General features: G+C 48.9%; 1 protein-coding gene across 2 annotated transcripts in view; it reads left to right on the top strand.

Moving 5' to 3' along the window:
* SH3PXD2A (SH3 and PX domains 2A) overlaps positions 1-13,843 on the top strand; it is a 331,374-nt gene that overhangs the window by 105,144 nt on the left and 212,387 nt on the right. For both annotated transcript variants that reach the window (XM_019502762.1, XM_019502761.1), the window contains exon 3: positions 993-1,068. In XM_019502762.1, the coding sequence (XP_019358307.1) occupies positions 993-1,068 (76 nt within the window). The remainder of the gene's footprint in view (positions 1-992; positions 1,069-13,843) is intronic.

Raw genomic sequence — 13,843 nt, 5'->3', positions numbered from 1 at the left:
CCTGTACAGCCTATAGCCCCTAATGTTAACTGCCCAGTGTCAGTGTATCATCTAGCAGCCTGACCTATATTGAGCCAAAGGCAGTGCCATAATGAGCATGATGGTGAGGAGGATGACATTAGTAGTAGTAGTACTATTATATAATAGTAATAATAGGATAACCATATTCTGTGTGCTCATTGGTCAGTTTTTCCTTAGTCCTAATTTACAGTTGAATTTTCATGTGGGTGAAACTCAGGTGCATGCCAAGAGGCAGCAGCTCAGGAGGGAAACCTGTGTGGTCCCTAAGCCACAGGTCGGTGTCCTTCAAGAACAGCTCTGACGCGTTTCCATTGTGTCTTGTATGAATGTCTTCTACACTCCCCCATCCCACTGAGTGTTGTTCCTTTAGCCAGGGTCTGGGCATATTCCACGGGCACCTTCCCTGCTGGTGTCTCCACTGCTGTCCGCCCCGGGCTGTGGCTGTGACATGGAAAGCATTTCCAGAAAGCTGATGCCAGGGAAGCAGTAGTGCTCTGCCTCTGAGCAGGGTAGAGGGAAGAGCTCTGCCAACAAGAAGACGGATTTGGTGTTTTGTTAAACACCCCAGTGCCTGTTTCTGAACAGTAGTACCAGCTAGGTGGGTGGTCTGTCTGGATGGGGGTAGGGGGGAGGCAGAATTGTGCTTTCCCCCAGTCTGGGAGCAGAACATGGATTAGAGACAAAGCATTTGTTTTGAGCACTGAATTTTAGAATCGCAGAGACACGGGCCTGCCCTCGCTGTTATACATCATGCAGGAACCTGCTTTCCCTCCATCGGCCTGTTCTGTGCCATACCTTTTGATGTGCACGTTCCCTTGGACTCCGTCACCATCATTCCAACCATGTATTTGCTTGCTTAATCCTCTTTAAAGCCACACACGCTCCAAGAAATAACCTACGCAGTTAAATAAGGAGCCAAGGAAGGAGCAGCCTTAAGTTAGTCTCAAACGTGTGTTCTGTTCCTATTGCAGATGCAGCTGCTGGACAAGTTCCCCATCGAAGGAGGCCAGAAGGACCCTAAACAGAGAATCATCCCCTTTCTACCAGGTAACACTTGGCTGGTGGTCTTGAATAAGAAGGTGAAAGGCAACACAGAGTGCACTATATGACAAGTGATGCTAAGGTGGCCCAGCCTCTCTGGTGGCTAGAGAGTTAGGGGGAACTACAGGATCTGTCTGTGGTTAATAGTCTTATTAACTATTCCCCTTATCTGTGTTACAAATGAGGCCTGCCATTTTTCTGTCACAAGCTACTGCAGGGAAGGGGATGGGATGACTGTACATACTAGGTGAAGGAATATGTTATGGTGGTTAAAGGGGATGAGTACAACAGTATTCTTTGGGGGCTTAAAGAAAAAAGCAAAGAAGATATTAGGAAGGCTAAAGTTAGCAGGACACTGCAAGCTAATGTAAGGTTCACTGGGCACTAGAGTTTGGTCCTGATGTTTGGTGTAGAGTAGGTAGATTTGAATGTTGGGCAGTTTTCTGCCTGGTAATGAGGATTCTGCCTCTGGAAATCACTAACCTCAACAAAGGTGTCAGAGCCAGAGGGTGAAGCTGCCGTATGGGATGAGGTCAGGGCAAATCCAAACCAGAGTACACGCATGGACCAAACACCAGGTGCTTGCCTGCTCATGTTTCCATGTGAGGCCTAGTTCAGCCTTCCGGCATGCCCATGCAGCTCCCACTGAGGTCCAGACTGTTCTTTGTCTGTGACACAAGGCAGAGTTGGGCCTGCTGTGGCCAAAGACATGTGGAGGTGACATTTCCTACTGCTCTCAGGAGAACTTGGAAAAGACGAGGGGACCTGAGAGAACAGGGCTTCTGCATCCACCTCTGCCCTCAGTTCATGCTATCTCCCCCTTGCTTCACCCACAAAACCCCACTCCACGTGCTTCCTTCTCCTGCTTTACCATCCAGTCTCCCCCATGCCTCCTGTTGCACTCAGGGCTCATCCTTGCTTGATCCTTGCTTCCACCAAGCTCCCAAACACCAACCCATCATACTTAGGCCTCCATGTGCAGTAATTAGCCCCAGCTTCATCATGGTGGTGTCTGTTTAGGACCAAGTTTGAATGTCCTTATTCAGGTTGGGCAGCATCCATGAGATGCTTCATTTCAATTCAGTGGGGCTCTTGGCAGTGAAGAACGGTTTGACAAGAGTCAGGACACCAGGCTCCATAGGGCAAGGCACCTTGTCGTCTTTGTTAGCCTATATGGTTTGGAGGACACTTATCAAAGGGTGAGTAATTACTGTTCTCATGCCTCCCTAAGAGAGAAGGGAGTTGATATGAGATCATAGAGAAGTAGGGCTGGAAGGGATCTTTAGAGGTCATCTAATCCAACCCCTTCCCTGAGGCAGGATTATCCCTATCCAAAGCATCCTATACACATCTGTTGTCTATCCTACTAGCAAAACTACACAGTCAGCCCTGACAGCCACAAGACTTAACACCCTCCCTTGCCACAGGTAAAGCAAGGGGACAGTGGTGGCCAGTGTCCTGATGTGATGACCGGGGTGTAGTGATTTGTGTGATGCTGAGTAAAACAATCTAATAAACATCCTTTCAGCCCATATTTTATACAGCTTCTTCCACCAGAGGTCACAGGGGAAGGAGGAGGGTGGCACTGGGAAGACCAGATCCAGAGCATGGCTTGCCATTGCAAAGCTCATTTGAAACCAGCTTTCCGATGTTTCATGTGCTGAGTTTGGCCATTGTTTGGAAGTTTGGCTCGCTGCACTGACTTGCAGAAGTGCTGTTGTTTTTTAAACCTATTAAAAGGCTCTCTTTGCCTTGAGTCATAGAGATGGGCTCCCACCTATTCCCACTGGGGACCATAAAGCAAAGCTAAATCAGAACTGTTATGGGAGGGATGAGATCTATCTAGGAACACATGGTCATCACGGTCATGTTTCTGAGGCCGGGCAGCTGCTGCAGATGTGCAGTGAGAACAGCTGTGTGGTTGCCAGGGAAGCAGGGACCTGGAACAGCTCAGTGTAAATGCATCACGTGAGCACTGAAGCCACTGTCTGACATCACAGACCATCCAGCAGACTCCACAGCCCTTCAGAAAAGCTGCTGTGCTTTCAAGCTGTGTCCAGTTTCCTCCCTCCGTAAAAGGCCTATTTCCTTTGCCTGCAAGGGACTCTCATGGCCTGTGGGCCACCAGTTGCACAGCCCTGGTCTAGAGCGCAAGATGGAGGCGTTCAGGGGAAATCTTGGTTCTGCACCACTGACTCACTGTGTGCCCTTGGGCTAGGAACTCGGAGTCCCTGTACCTGCATTTCCCCTGGGGTCAGATTGGGATAATAACGCTTCCTACCCACCTAGTGTAGGGATCTGCCAGGAAGGAGAGTACAGATGGGCAAGTTGGTGCTGCTTATGACACAGAGGTTCATATCCACCCCTGCAGATTGCAGTCCATCATCCGGGAGCTGCAGGCATCAGCCAGTTTATTTTGCTTTACACTCAGACACTCCACAGAGGATGTCCGTTGGTAATTCCCCAAATCTTCTTGCACTCAGGTGGTGTGTGCAATGCTGAGGAGCAATTGCAGAGGATTATGGACCACCTTGCCTGCCAGTGCAACAGCATTACCTCTCCCACCCTCAGTAAACTCTCAGGTGGGGTGTAACTGTAATTCCGCAAGGGAAAAATAAAACTTGGTTCAGACTCTGCGTCCCAAATGGAGATGCTGCCAGAATCCGATGAGCTTCTGTAGTTTGGGAAAAAAATAGCTGCAAAGTTGGTTCTGCTTTTCCCATTGATTTGCTCTCCCTCCCCTGCTCTCTGCCCCTTTTAACTGCTGGAGATCCCTTCTTTGATGTACCAGGGCTGCAGCTTTGTAAGGGAACAAGCTGCTTGAAAGAGCAACTCGGTGAAATGTCAAACAATGTCAAGCTCTTGTTAAATAAACTAGCTGTTGTAATTAGAATACAGATGGTATTTCTGGAGACCAAGCTGAAGGTTATTGAAATAAATACCTGGCTGGGAACTGTCTTAATTAAAAAGTCACAAGAAGGGGGTTTGCATTTAAGACCATGATCTTCCTTGCTTATTAGGGTCCTGATCCTGCCAAGTGCAGCATGCATCTGCCAACACAGTGCTGAGTACCCTAAACTCTCGCTGAAGTTTGAAGGCTGTTGATATGTCCCCAAGTCGGGTTGTACAAGGGAGAAGGCAGCATGCACCAGCACAAATACTCCTGGCCGTATGCCAACCTCCTGGTATCATGGTTGGGCTTTTTATGATAAAAGGGTATGATTTCAGATGTAACAAAATACAGGGCCCCTTTTTCCAATGCAAGAAAGTTGGTAAGAGACTGACTCACTAGGTCCCACCTAGGGATTGCATTGCTAATGAGAGCAGATCACAACAGCACAGCTGGTGACTAAGGCTGAAGTGGATGCCTGTGCGGTGTTTGTGTGAATCATGTACTTTAGCCACTGGAAAGCATGTTCTGTAATGGTTACAGCCGGGTTTGGGAGTCAGGACACCTGGGTACTATTCCCAGCACTAACCGGGAGTGTTGATAGTGGTCAGAGCAGACGCCCGTGAGGCCGCGTCTGGTGTTAGATGAGGGAAGCAGGGGTCCTGATTTCAGACCTCTGGGATATTTTCTAGTAGGTAGAGCAGGGATTTGAGAGACAGGTTTCCTGCCCTGGGAAGGAGTGGTTAGAGGCAGAGATTGCAGGGCAGGACCCCTGAACGCTATGCGATGCTTAGTGCTGCAGTTGTTCCCATTCCTCCTCCCTCACTGCCACTTGTTACCTCCGTTTACTGCATCCAGCGTAGTGTCTGTTAGGGGAAGATTGGTGATTTTCTGCCTGTACCATTATGCATCCACCCCATGTTTAGGTGCTGTCAGAATCTGCATACCAGCAAATACGTGACCCTGCTTTTCGCATCACCAGTGCCTCAGTTTACCCACAGTGAAGTGGGGGGGAGATTAATTTGTTTGGCTTTGTACAGCAGTGGGGATGATGGGCCCCTCTGCACTAGCTATTCTGGAAAGATTATAGCGCTACAGATCACTAGGTCTTGCTTAGGAGACTCCAGCTACCTGTTGCTGTTTGGCTGAGCCCAAAAAGTCATAATCCCTTGGCTAACATTTAAAGTGGGGAATGTGTCACAGAGTGAGGAGCCCTGGTGCTGTGGGTATCTGCGTTGTGTTCAATGGCAGGACAGAGTTCAGTCTCTCTCCCTTGCCTCCACAATCCCATTTCTCTTTCCATTTTCTCTTCTCCCTCCAGTCCCAAACTTTCCAGGCAGTAGCTTCGTAGTACCAATTGCAGTACCAAGGAATTAGGAGGTAGTGCCGAGGCTGGGTTAGTTCAGAGAAGACTTATTTGTCTGCTAGGAAGATGTGCAGGTCCACTGAAGGACATGGCAAAATTGCCTTAGTAGAGCTGGATGAAACATTGTGCAGTTAATTTTCCCACATCTTTGAATACTTAAACATTTTTTTTTCAAAATTCTGTGCATTTGCATGTGAGGTTTCATGTTTTTTACCCTGTGAAAACAAGCATTTTGGGCCCCTCCTCTCTGTGTCTGCCTCCCAGCCCCTCTCCCCTTCAAACATTTCCTTCTTTTTCATTTCATTCCATGAGATGAAAGAATGGGGGGGAGAGAAACAGGGAGGGAACAGAAACCTGAAAAATGATTCCAGCTTTTGTTATATTTTTTAAACTGGGAAACGTAAAAGAGAATTTTCCACCGTTAATTTCTTCAGCAAGAAGGGCATTTTTCATTAAACCCCCCCCAAAACAAACAAACAAACAAACTACCAGCGAAGGGGTTTGTCCAGCTTCATAGATAAGAATGTGGTCAAGTCTTTTTGGATCAACACACCACTTATTTCTCCATCACTGTCCCTAGCCCACATCTGGACAGGAGGTTTGGTACTTGGGATTGAAACATGGCTCCCAGCCTGTCCCACTGTATTTGGCTGTGGAGTTGGGGGGTTCTTGGATTCCAGAGAGACACGTTGTGGCCCAATTAACAGACTTTAAACACTGAGCTCCAGAAATACAACCAGCCAAAGAGCAGCTGGAAAGGGGGGTCTGTCATGTGTCTGTACAGGACAGCGGTGAATGGAAATGGTATGAGACTGCACCGTAGGGTCCTGAAAGGTCTGAACACTTAGAGCAGCTGACCCCAAGGTGAGGTGTGTGGTGTGGTTACCGTTTGTGCTCGCAGTACATACAGAGGCAAAGGCTGAGAGCCAGAGTGGGCAAATGCTTCCTCCCTGAGCTCATGCACGTTTCACAGGGTCCACCTCGAGAAGGGATGCTGCCTGGTAGGATCCCGGGAGGTCGTCTGAGCACACCCCAAACTGCGTTGGCCCTTTGTGCACCAGGCTGTGATAAGAGGTGGGCTCCACCCCTTGCCTTTTGGGGGTGTGCAATATCTGAACCCTGATGGCAGGTCAGGACGTGCCCTATCAAGCACTAATTTGTGCAAAAAGCCTCTCCAGCCTGCTTTTCAGCAGGCCCTCCTGTGCAGCACCTGAGCTCTTTAGAGATACTAGAGGGGTGGTTTGTTCAAGCCCTGCCAGAAGGGAGGTGGCCTCTCCATCCTTCCCTTTCCACCACTCACATCTTCCCCTCCACCCCTTCCCTCCTTGTCACCTAGTGGAAAAGAAAACACAGTCCTGGGGGCTGGGGTGGTTCAGTTGCCAGGTTTTGTCCCCTGCTGTTGAGAAGCTGACTCCCTCCCACCTTCCCTGTCACAGGGAGCCATGAGGGGTCAGCACAGGCTGAACCAGGTGAGCAAGCCAAGATGCTCATTAACTCAGTGCCACATTTTGGGGATATATTCTGTGTCAAAAAGGCATTTTGCCCTCCTGTCCCTTTCCCTCCCATTCCCTTTTTGCTCTTTTATGCCCAGGCAATCTGTATGAAATCACCAGGAATGGCAGGTCTAGGTGAGGACAGAATTTGACTCTCTCTCCAGCCAAGAAAACAAGCAGTCTGGCTAGATGTGAACGTGTGTACTTGCTTCTTAGCTCCCAGCCCTTTCACAGGGATTCACAGCTGCTGCTCCACTGTGCTTGGTGACTGCTTCTCGGGTGCCCTTCATTTTTGAAGCACATCAGTTCCCTGGTGCGAGACCTTGAGGGTTCTCCCCTCCGTCCTGTTTGCTAACTGGGTTCAGCTCCCAGTTGGGCCATTTCCATGTCTGGTCTGTCTGAGGATTTGGATCTTGGCTTGTGGAGCAAAGGTAACAACACCCACAGCCAAACTGGAAGGTGCCGTCAGGCCTTCCCACTTGCTGACAGCACTGAAATCCCAGGCAATATGAGATGGCTTGGGTTTGGGGTGACCTTACGTCAGGGTCCAGGTGGCAGGGAAGTCCTGTGCTCATGCTAAGCAGCACGGGAGCTGGAGCAGGAGTAGGACTCCTGGCATGTGTGCCCACTGTTAGGAGGAGTTTGCAGAGAGGAGGAGATGCCATGGGGTTGTAGAAGGGAGGGGGCCCTGTATGGGGAAATTTAGACCCCCGGGATGTTCGCAGACCTTCCCAACACCAAGTGCCAGGCTGGTATTGTAGAAGAGAGGGATAGACCGTGTGAAGAATATGCCAGACCAGACCTTCAGGCATCCTGTACGCTGGTCTGGGGCATTCTGCAGGGCAGGAAACCCAGGTATCTCTCACTGAATGGATTGAAAGTTCTCCTGCAGGTTTGAAGATGTTCCCAGTGCCTACATGGGAATAACCATGGAGAAGAAAATAAGCAAGGTTCCCAACTCCTATTGACTTTGAGTGTGAGCCAGGCTTCCAATTCCCCTAAGCTCCATTTAGAAATCCCAGCCTTATTCTTTTCTTGTCCTCTCCCTTGCTCAGCTTTGCTGAGGGCAGTGCACCCAACGTGCTGTTTAGTAACCAGGCTGCCTCTTAGGACAGCTCAGCATGATTCAGACAGCTGCAGCCTGGGAGGGCAGAGAAAGGAGTGACTGCCGTAAGAAATGGGTTTGGCATAGGGCACCACCCACATACCTGGGCCTGGCAATGCTGACACTGGGCGGGGTGCGCTCCCCATTTCGAGCAGTTCAGTTGTTCAGAGCCATTTTCCAGGACCTCCCTTGCCTTGGCTTCAGTCGCTCCCTCGCATGCTGCAGCAGAAAAGTAGCTCTCCTGCCAATGAACTGCATCCCAGGTGGATATACGTGTTTTGTTTCCAGCCTTTTGCTCCCTGCTGTTTACTGTCATGTGCTACAAACCTTTAGCTTGGGTGTGGGGTGAGAGGCAAGGCAGCGCTGTGCTCAGACAGCTCCAGAGGTTATGCTTGTGCCGGGAGAGGGGGGACAGGAATGTACCCCGCAGGACGGAGCAGAGGGGATCGCTGGTTCCTGTGGGCTGCAGGTACTGGCATTTGGCTGTGAATTCGCTGGGTTTAGAACCTGCTCTTTGGTAGGTTTGCACACGTTGCTGAAGTCAAGTCTTTTGCAATGGCTCAGGGCTGTTTCCTTCATTCCTTCTTCACACCTCACTGAGACGAGGTGCCCGCAGGTTCCTGCCAGACTTGTGGCTGCCCCAGGTCCAGGGGAGTGAGCACAGAGCACACATGGAGCTGTCGTCTCCCAGGGGCCTGGCTTCTCCTCAAAAGACGCCGTGGGGATGACACTTCAGCAGAAATGAATGTCCTGGTCTCTGCTAGGAATAACATCCCAGACTACTGGGGGAACTGAAAGATCTCTTTCTCTCTCTCATTCTCTCTCTTTCTTTCTTTCTTCTCTCTTTCGTTTTTCTTTCTTCCTCTTTCTTTCTCTTTCTCTCCTCTCTCTCTGCTAGCACCATTCCACTTACTGTGGTAATAGCTTGGCTTAGCCTAATTTTCTTCCTAATTCTCCTGGCTATAGTTCCATGTTGCAAATTTGGGACTAAAACACCCCAACTAGTATCCCTTTAACACTTATATACAACTTCCCCGACACCAGCTAGAGAAACAGCTTTATAGAAAACCAAGTTGTATTTGCCTGGTTAGCATCCTTGCTGAAGCTTAGTTTTAATACTAATTATGGCAAATTTTTTAATATGTGTATTAGAAGGGCCTAAGAGGAATTTGGCACTTTCAGCCTCTAGTTTCCTTATAATCTAATGATGGGAAGTGGTGTTCTGCTTCTGGCGAACGGAGTTAAGAAGTGCCTGTTGTTGGCGACAGTAGAGCTTTCTGCCTTCTTAAGAAAGCTATTGTGTAAAAGTCATCTTCTGTCTCCTATAATGAGAGTGAATGAATTTCCTGCCCATTCTGAGCTTGAAGAGAAAGCAAGGGCTGCTGGGAGGAAATGGCCATTATATAGCGAAGCAGACTGTACAACTGCTGATCTGGGAGAAAGGGCAGAGGAAAAAAAAAGGAATTCACTCACTCCAGACTGAGGGGTGGTATTTTTAGGTCTCAAGTCCTGCATAGTTGGAAGACAAAGTTATCGTGCATCGGAGGGTCATATGATGGCCATAGGCAACTTCTGGAGGGATTTGCAAAAATAGCTTTCAGACTGCTCGTTCCTTGCTGAGGCAGAAGCTTGGATCTCAGCAGCATGTGATCTGATTACCACCATATAAAAATAATGGAGCAAGGGAGGAAAGCATTCTGCTTTTCCTACCAGTTTTGCTTCAGAAGTGTCATTCAGCTTTCCAGAGACTTGGACTGAGAAGCTGATTCACAAGAGGAGAAGCCATAGGACACTCTCTGTTTCCCCTGGGCTACACCAGTACAGCTCCATCAAATCAAGGGGGCTCCGCTGATTTCCACGAGCTGAGGATCCGTCCCTAACTTTCCATATCAGTCCTTGCTGCAGACACTGGATGTGATTCGCATCCCTTCCTGACATTTCCCTCGGGCCTGACTTTCAGAACCTATCATTTTTTCTAATCCCCTTTTTCATGACACAGTTTAAATTCACTGATCATCAACCGTGAGAAGAGAATGGGTTTCTCATTAATAGCCAAGGGGGACAGTTTTATGGAGCCCTATCTATTTAGCTTCCATTTTGAGGAGAAGGATATGGTTGTGTGCACTGCACCACCACTTGCAGCCAGGATACTATCCAGGGGCCACATGCCGTGGACCTGAGGCAAAATAGCTCTAAATCTTTTCCCTAATACAGACTTTCCTAGAAATTTGACATTTTCTTTCAATGTGACGGAGAGTGGCATTTGAAGTCCAAGAGCAACCACAACAGCTTTACTGGCAGGACAACGAGCTATAGCATGCTTTCCATGGGTTTGCACCTGCTCCGAGGCTGAGATCCGGTGTCTGTTCAAACAAAACCACAGTTGGGGAGAAATCTGCACATGCTGAACAGGATATGTCTCATTGTGATGTTGGGCTCCAGGATCACAAAGTTCTGGGATTGTCGAGCCACGGTGTCGAGGGAAAACGCACAATATGAACGCCTGTTTTTATTGTTTTTAACATGAGCTAATACAGACTTTCTTAATGCTTCCAAAGAAACGAGACGCAGGGTAGAAAAGGGAGAGAGTTTCAGTTTGCTCTTGCTGTCTGGATGGCTTGGCTTTTTACTTGGAAACGGAGTTGCATTTGGATTCCTGTGTTCAAAGGCAGCAGGCTATCAAGATTATAGGCTTGAGAAGTACTTTGAGCAGTAGCAGCAGCAGGCTCAGCATTTCCTCTGGCAGCCGGACCAGATGAGCGTGCCCATCTCTGACTATAATTACTTTTTAAAAAGAACTCTGGGAGTCTATAATCTGAAATGGGTGGTGTGAGGCCAGCCCATCCATGTGTGCGGGAAACCCTCTGACTGGGAAGGAGGTGGGCTTCCATACATGTGTTTGCTTTTCTTCTTCTCTGGGTTCAGCTCTCTCCCATAGACTCCCTTTTCCCCACCATCCATGATATGGTGACCCATGGATGAACATCTCATTTCAAGAAGCCTTTGGCTCTGCTGAGTGCCCGGCCACCTTTGCAACACTGCAGGTTTATTCTGGGCACTGCTCCCTTGACATGCATGCTGCGTGGGGCAGTGGGTTATGGAGGAGTCTGCTTGAGAGACGCTGAGTCTAGACTTCCATGTTGAACAGTGTTTTCCACCCACTCTCACTTGGGATTGAAGTAGCTGTTTTGTTTGCATATTCACGTGCTTAAATTGGGGCAAGATGGCAGATGACAGAGCAAGGAGCAATGGTCTCTAGTTGCAGCAAGGGAAGTTGAGGTTGGATATTAGGCAAAACTTTGTCACTAGGAGGGTGGTGAAGCACTAGAGCAAGTTACCCACAGAGGTGTTGGAGTTTCCATCCTTGGAGATTTTGAAGGCCCAACTCGACAAAGCCTGGGCTGGGATGGTGTAGATGGGGCTGGTCCTGCTCTGAGCAGGGGGCTGGACTAGATGTGACCTCCTGAGGTCCCGTCCAACCTTCATTTTCTATGATTTTTTTTTTCCCTGAGAACATGGGAGATGCCACAATATAGGTGAGTAGCTGAGACATTTGAATTTCCTGAGCATAATCTCCACTCACAGGAAGGCGTGTTGTTCTGGTTTGGACGCCGCACTCTGTAGCTGCCTAGAGAGTATGTTAGACGTCTCTTCCCAGGACCTGCTCGGTGGAGGGTTGTACAACAAGAGACTCCTCAGTCAGTCCTGCCGGAAGGGCTTGGAAGTGTCCCCTTGCACCCTATCGCTCACTGACCCACCTCAGGTTCAGCCCTTTATGACTTCCCGTCCAGTCGATTCAAACCTCACAGGATGCAGGCTGCCGGGTGGGTGGGGTGGGGGAAGGAGTTGGGTGGGCCGCAAGCTTTGGAGGGGAGAGAATGGCGCAGTCACAGCGAGACGTAGTGCAAGAGTGTTAAGCTGCCAGCTAGCAGGGAACTCATTTCCTGAACAATTATGAAAACAGCTGATCTATGACATTTTAAGTAAACGGGGGGTGGAAAAAAGCAGGACGGGGTGGGGAGGGGAAGGAAGGCCCCGGCTACATAAATATGTACATTTGTCCAGTGTCACAACCTCCTCCACTTTTCCGGGGTTAGCTCAGAGCGGTCAGGTTTGGTAGAGCAGGGTGAGGCTCCCTGGTCTGATAGTAAAATGGAAAGGGAGTCCTTCCCCAGCAAGAGGTGTCTGGTTAAAGGGAAGAAGGTGTCATTCATTCTTCCTCCCCAGCTCGGTGAGGGTTTTCCAAAATCAAATTGCACGTCATCCTTGTGCAGGGTCCGATGCCAATCTTTAGTATCCTTCCGGTTTTAGCACAGAGAAGCAGCAAGAACGCTCTCAAGGCATCGCTCCCCGGTGTCGAGCTGATGTGCTGACCAGCTGTGCTTCTCCTGTGGGCTGGGTTGCTCCCTGCCTGGGACTAACCTAGGGATTAGTGCACGACTGGAAGGCAGCCCCTGTTGCGATGCAGCGTTTATTTGGGGAGGGGGTGTTCGTCATTGGGAATGGGGGTGGACTCTGGGTGCTCAGTGTGTTCCTAACCCGGTTGCTCTTTCCTAGCTCCCTGCTATGTTAGCTTCAATAAAACCACGCTGCTGAAGTTTCTTTTCTGGCTGATCCCACAGCCCTGCCCACAACTCTCTCAAGCAGCGGAGCACAGAGGCTGCTTGAGGCATCTGGGGCTACCAGTGGCCACGAACAGCAGCCATTGCCTTGCCCCCAGACTGCCGAGCCTGCAAAATGCCAACCAGTGTGAACCGCGTTTAGTTTAAGTAGGGAGTTGACTAGCTGCAGTCCAGGGAGACCCTCGGTCGCTGCGGGATTTCATTCAGCCATGGAATGATTCAGCCTCGTTTCTTCTTGTCTCCTTTTTCTTCTTCCCTCCCCTAGAAAAATCGTTAATTTTTCCATCTCTGCCCAAGAGAGGGCGAATTGAAGCACTCGGTCTATAAAAGATGCTCTGTTGTCGTCTCCTTGGCCCCCCTCAGCTCTGATGTCTGGGGTGTAGTGCCCTGCAGATGCTGTGTACATTTGACACAGCATCTAAACTTTTGGGCTGTGCTGAAGTCCCTCCTGTGTGTACTCAGTGGGTGGAGGGAGCACTGTAGTGCATTTAGCTCCGCTCCAATTTGTCTGGGTTTGTACCCAGAGTGGCACTGTCTAAACTGTGGCTCTGCAGCGTCGCGGGCTGCAGCTGGCCTGGCAGCATGAAGGGTCAGAGATTTGTGGACCTATATATACTGTCAGGCTTAACCTATGGATTAAAAAAAGGAATAACTTTCCACTGGTGTCTGGACAGATTTGGTTTTCCCACTGAAACATGTATAAAAGCTGAAAGGGTGAAAGAGATAGAGCTTAGAAGTCTGCCAGTTCTTCATGTGGCAACAGAGGTACATGAGGGGTTTTTTCTTTTCTTTCCATCCAGGGCGAATTGGCTCTAGTCCATTCCCTAAGAAATGCTAACTGAAGCATCCCTTGGTGAATAAATACAAGGGATTTTTATGTAGTGGGTTAGTTCAGCTATTGGAAATGTAATTCCCAGCGGTGGTCAGTGACACCTTTTCTCTTGGAGAGAAGCCAAGGCTAAGAAGACAAGGAAAGCAGGTTAGTGCAAATATGCCCAGGTCTCTTGGATGCAGGGAAAGTTTTTGCAGAGCCTATAAATGAAAGCCTCTTTCATTTGAAATAAAATATTTTAAAGTAATATGATCGGGCTCAGTGCAGTGTGAAAATTGTTTGGTAAAAACCACTTTTTATCAGACTAGTATCAATTGAAGCATTTCTGTGATTTCTAATAGAAATAGAATAGTTATAGTTACACAAAAACATGTTTCCCTGAAAAGTTTGCAGTGCAAATATTGCAGCATTGTGCTAGTGCATTTGCACCTACAAATGAAAATGACTCGACCTCGCACAAGTGCACAGGACTT

This window comes from Gavialis gangeticus, unplaced genomic scaffold (genome assembly GCF_001723915.1).
Source record: "Gavialis gangeticus isolate Ggan-Ray unplaced genomic scaffold, GavGan_comp1, whole genome shotgun sequence".
Taxonomy (NCBI): Eukaryota; Metazoa; Chordata; order Crocodylia; family Gavialidae; genus Gavialis; species Gavialis gangeticus.
Note: the sequence above shows the minus strand (reverse complement) of the source record. Positions and strands in the feature narration are given on the sequence as shown.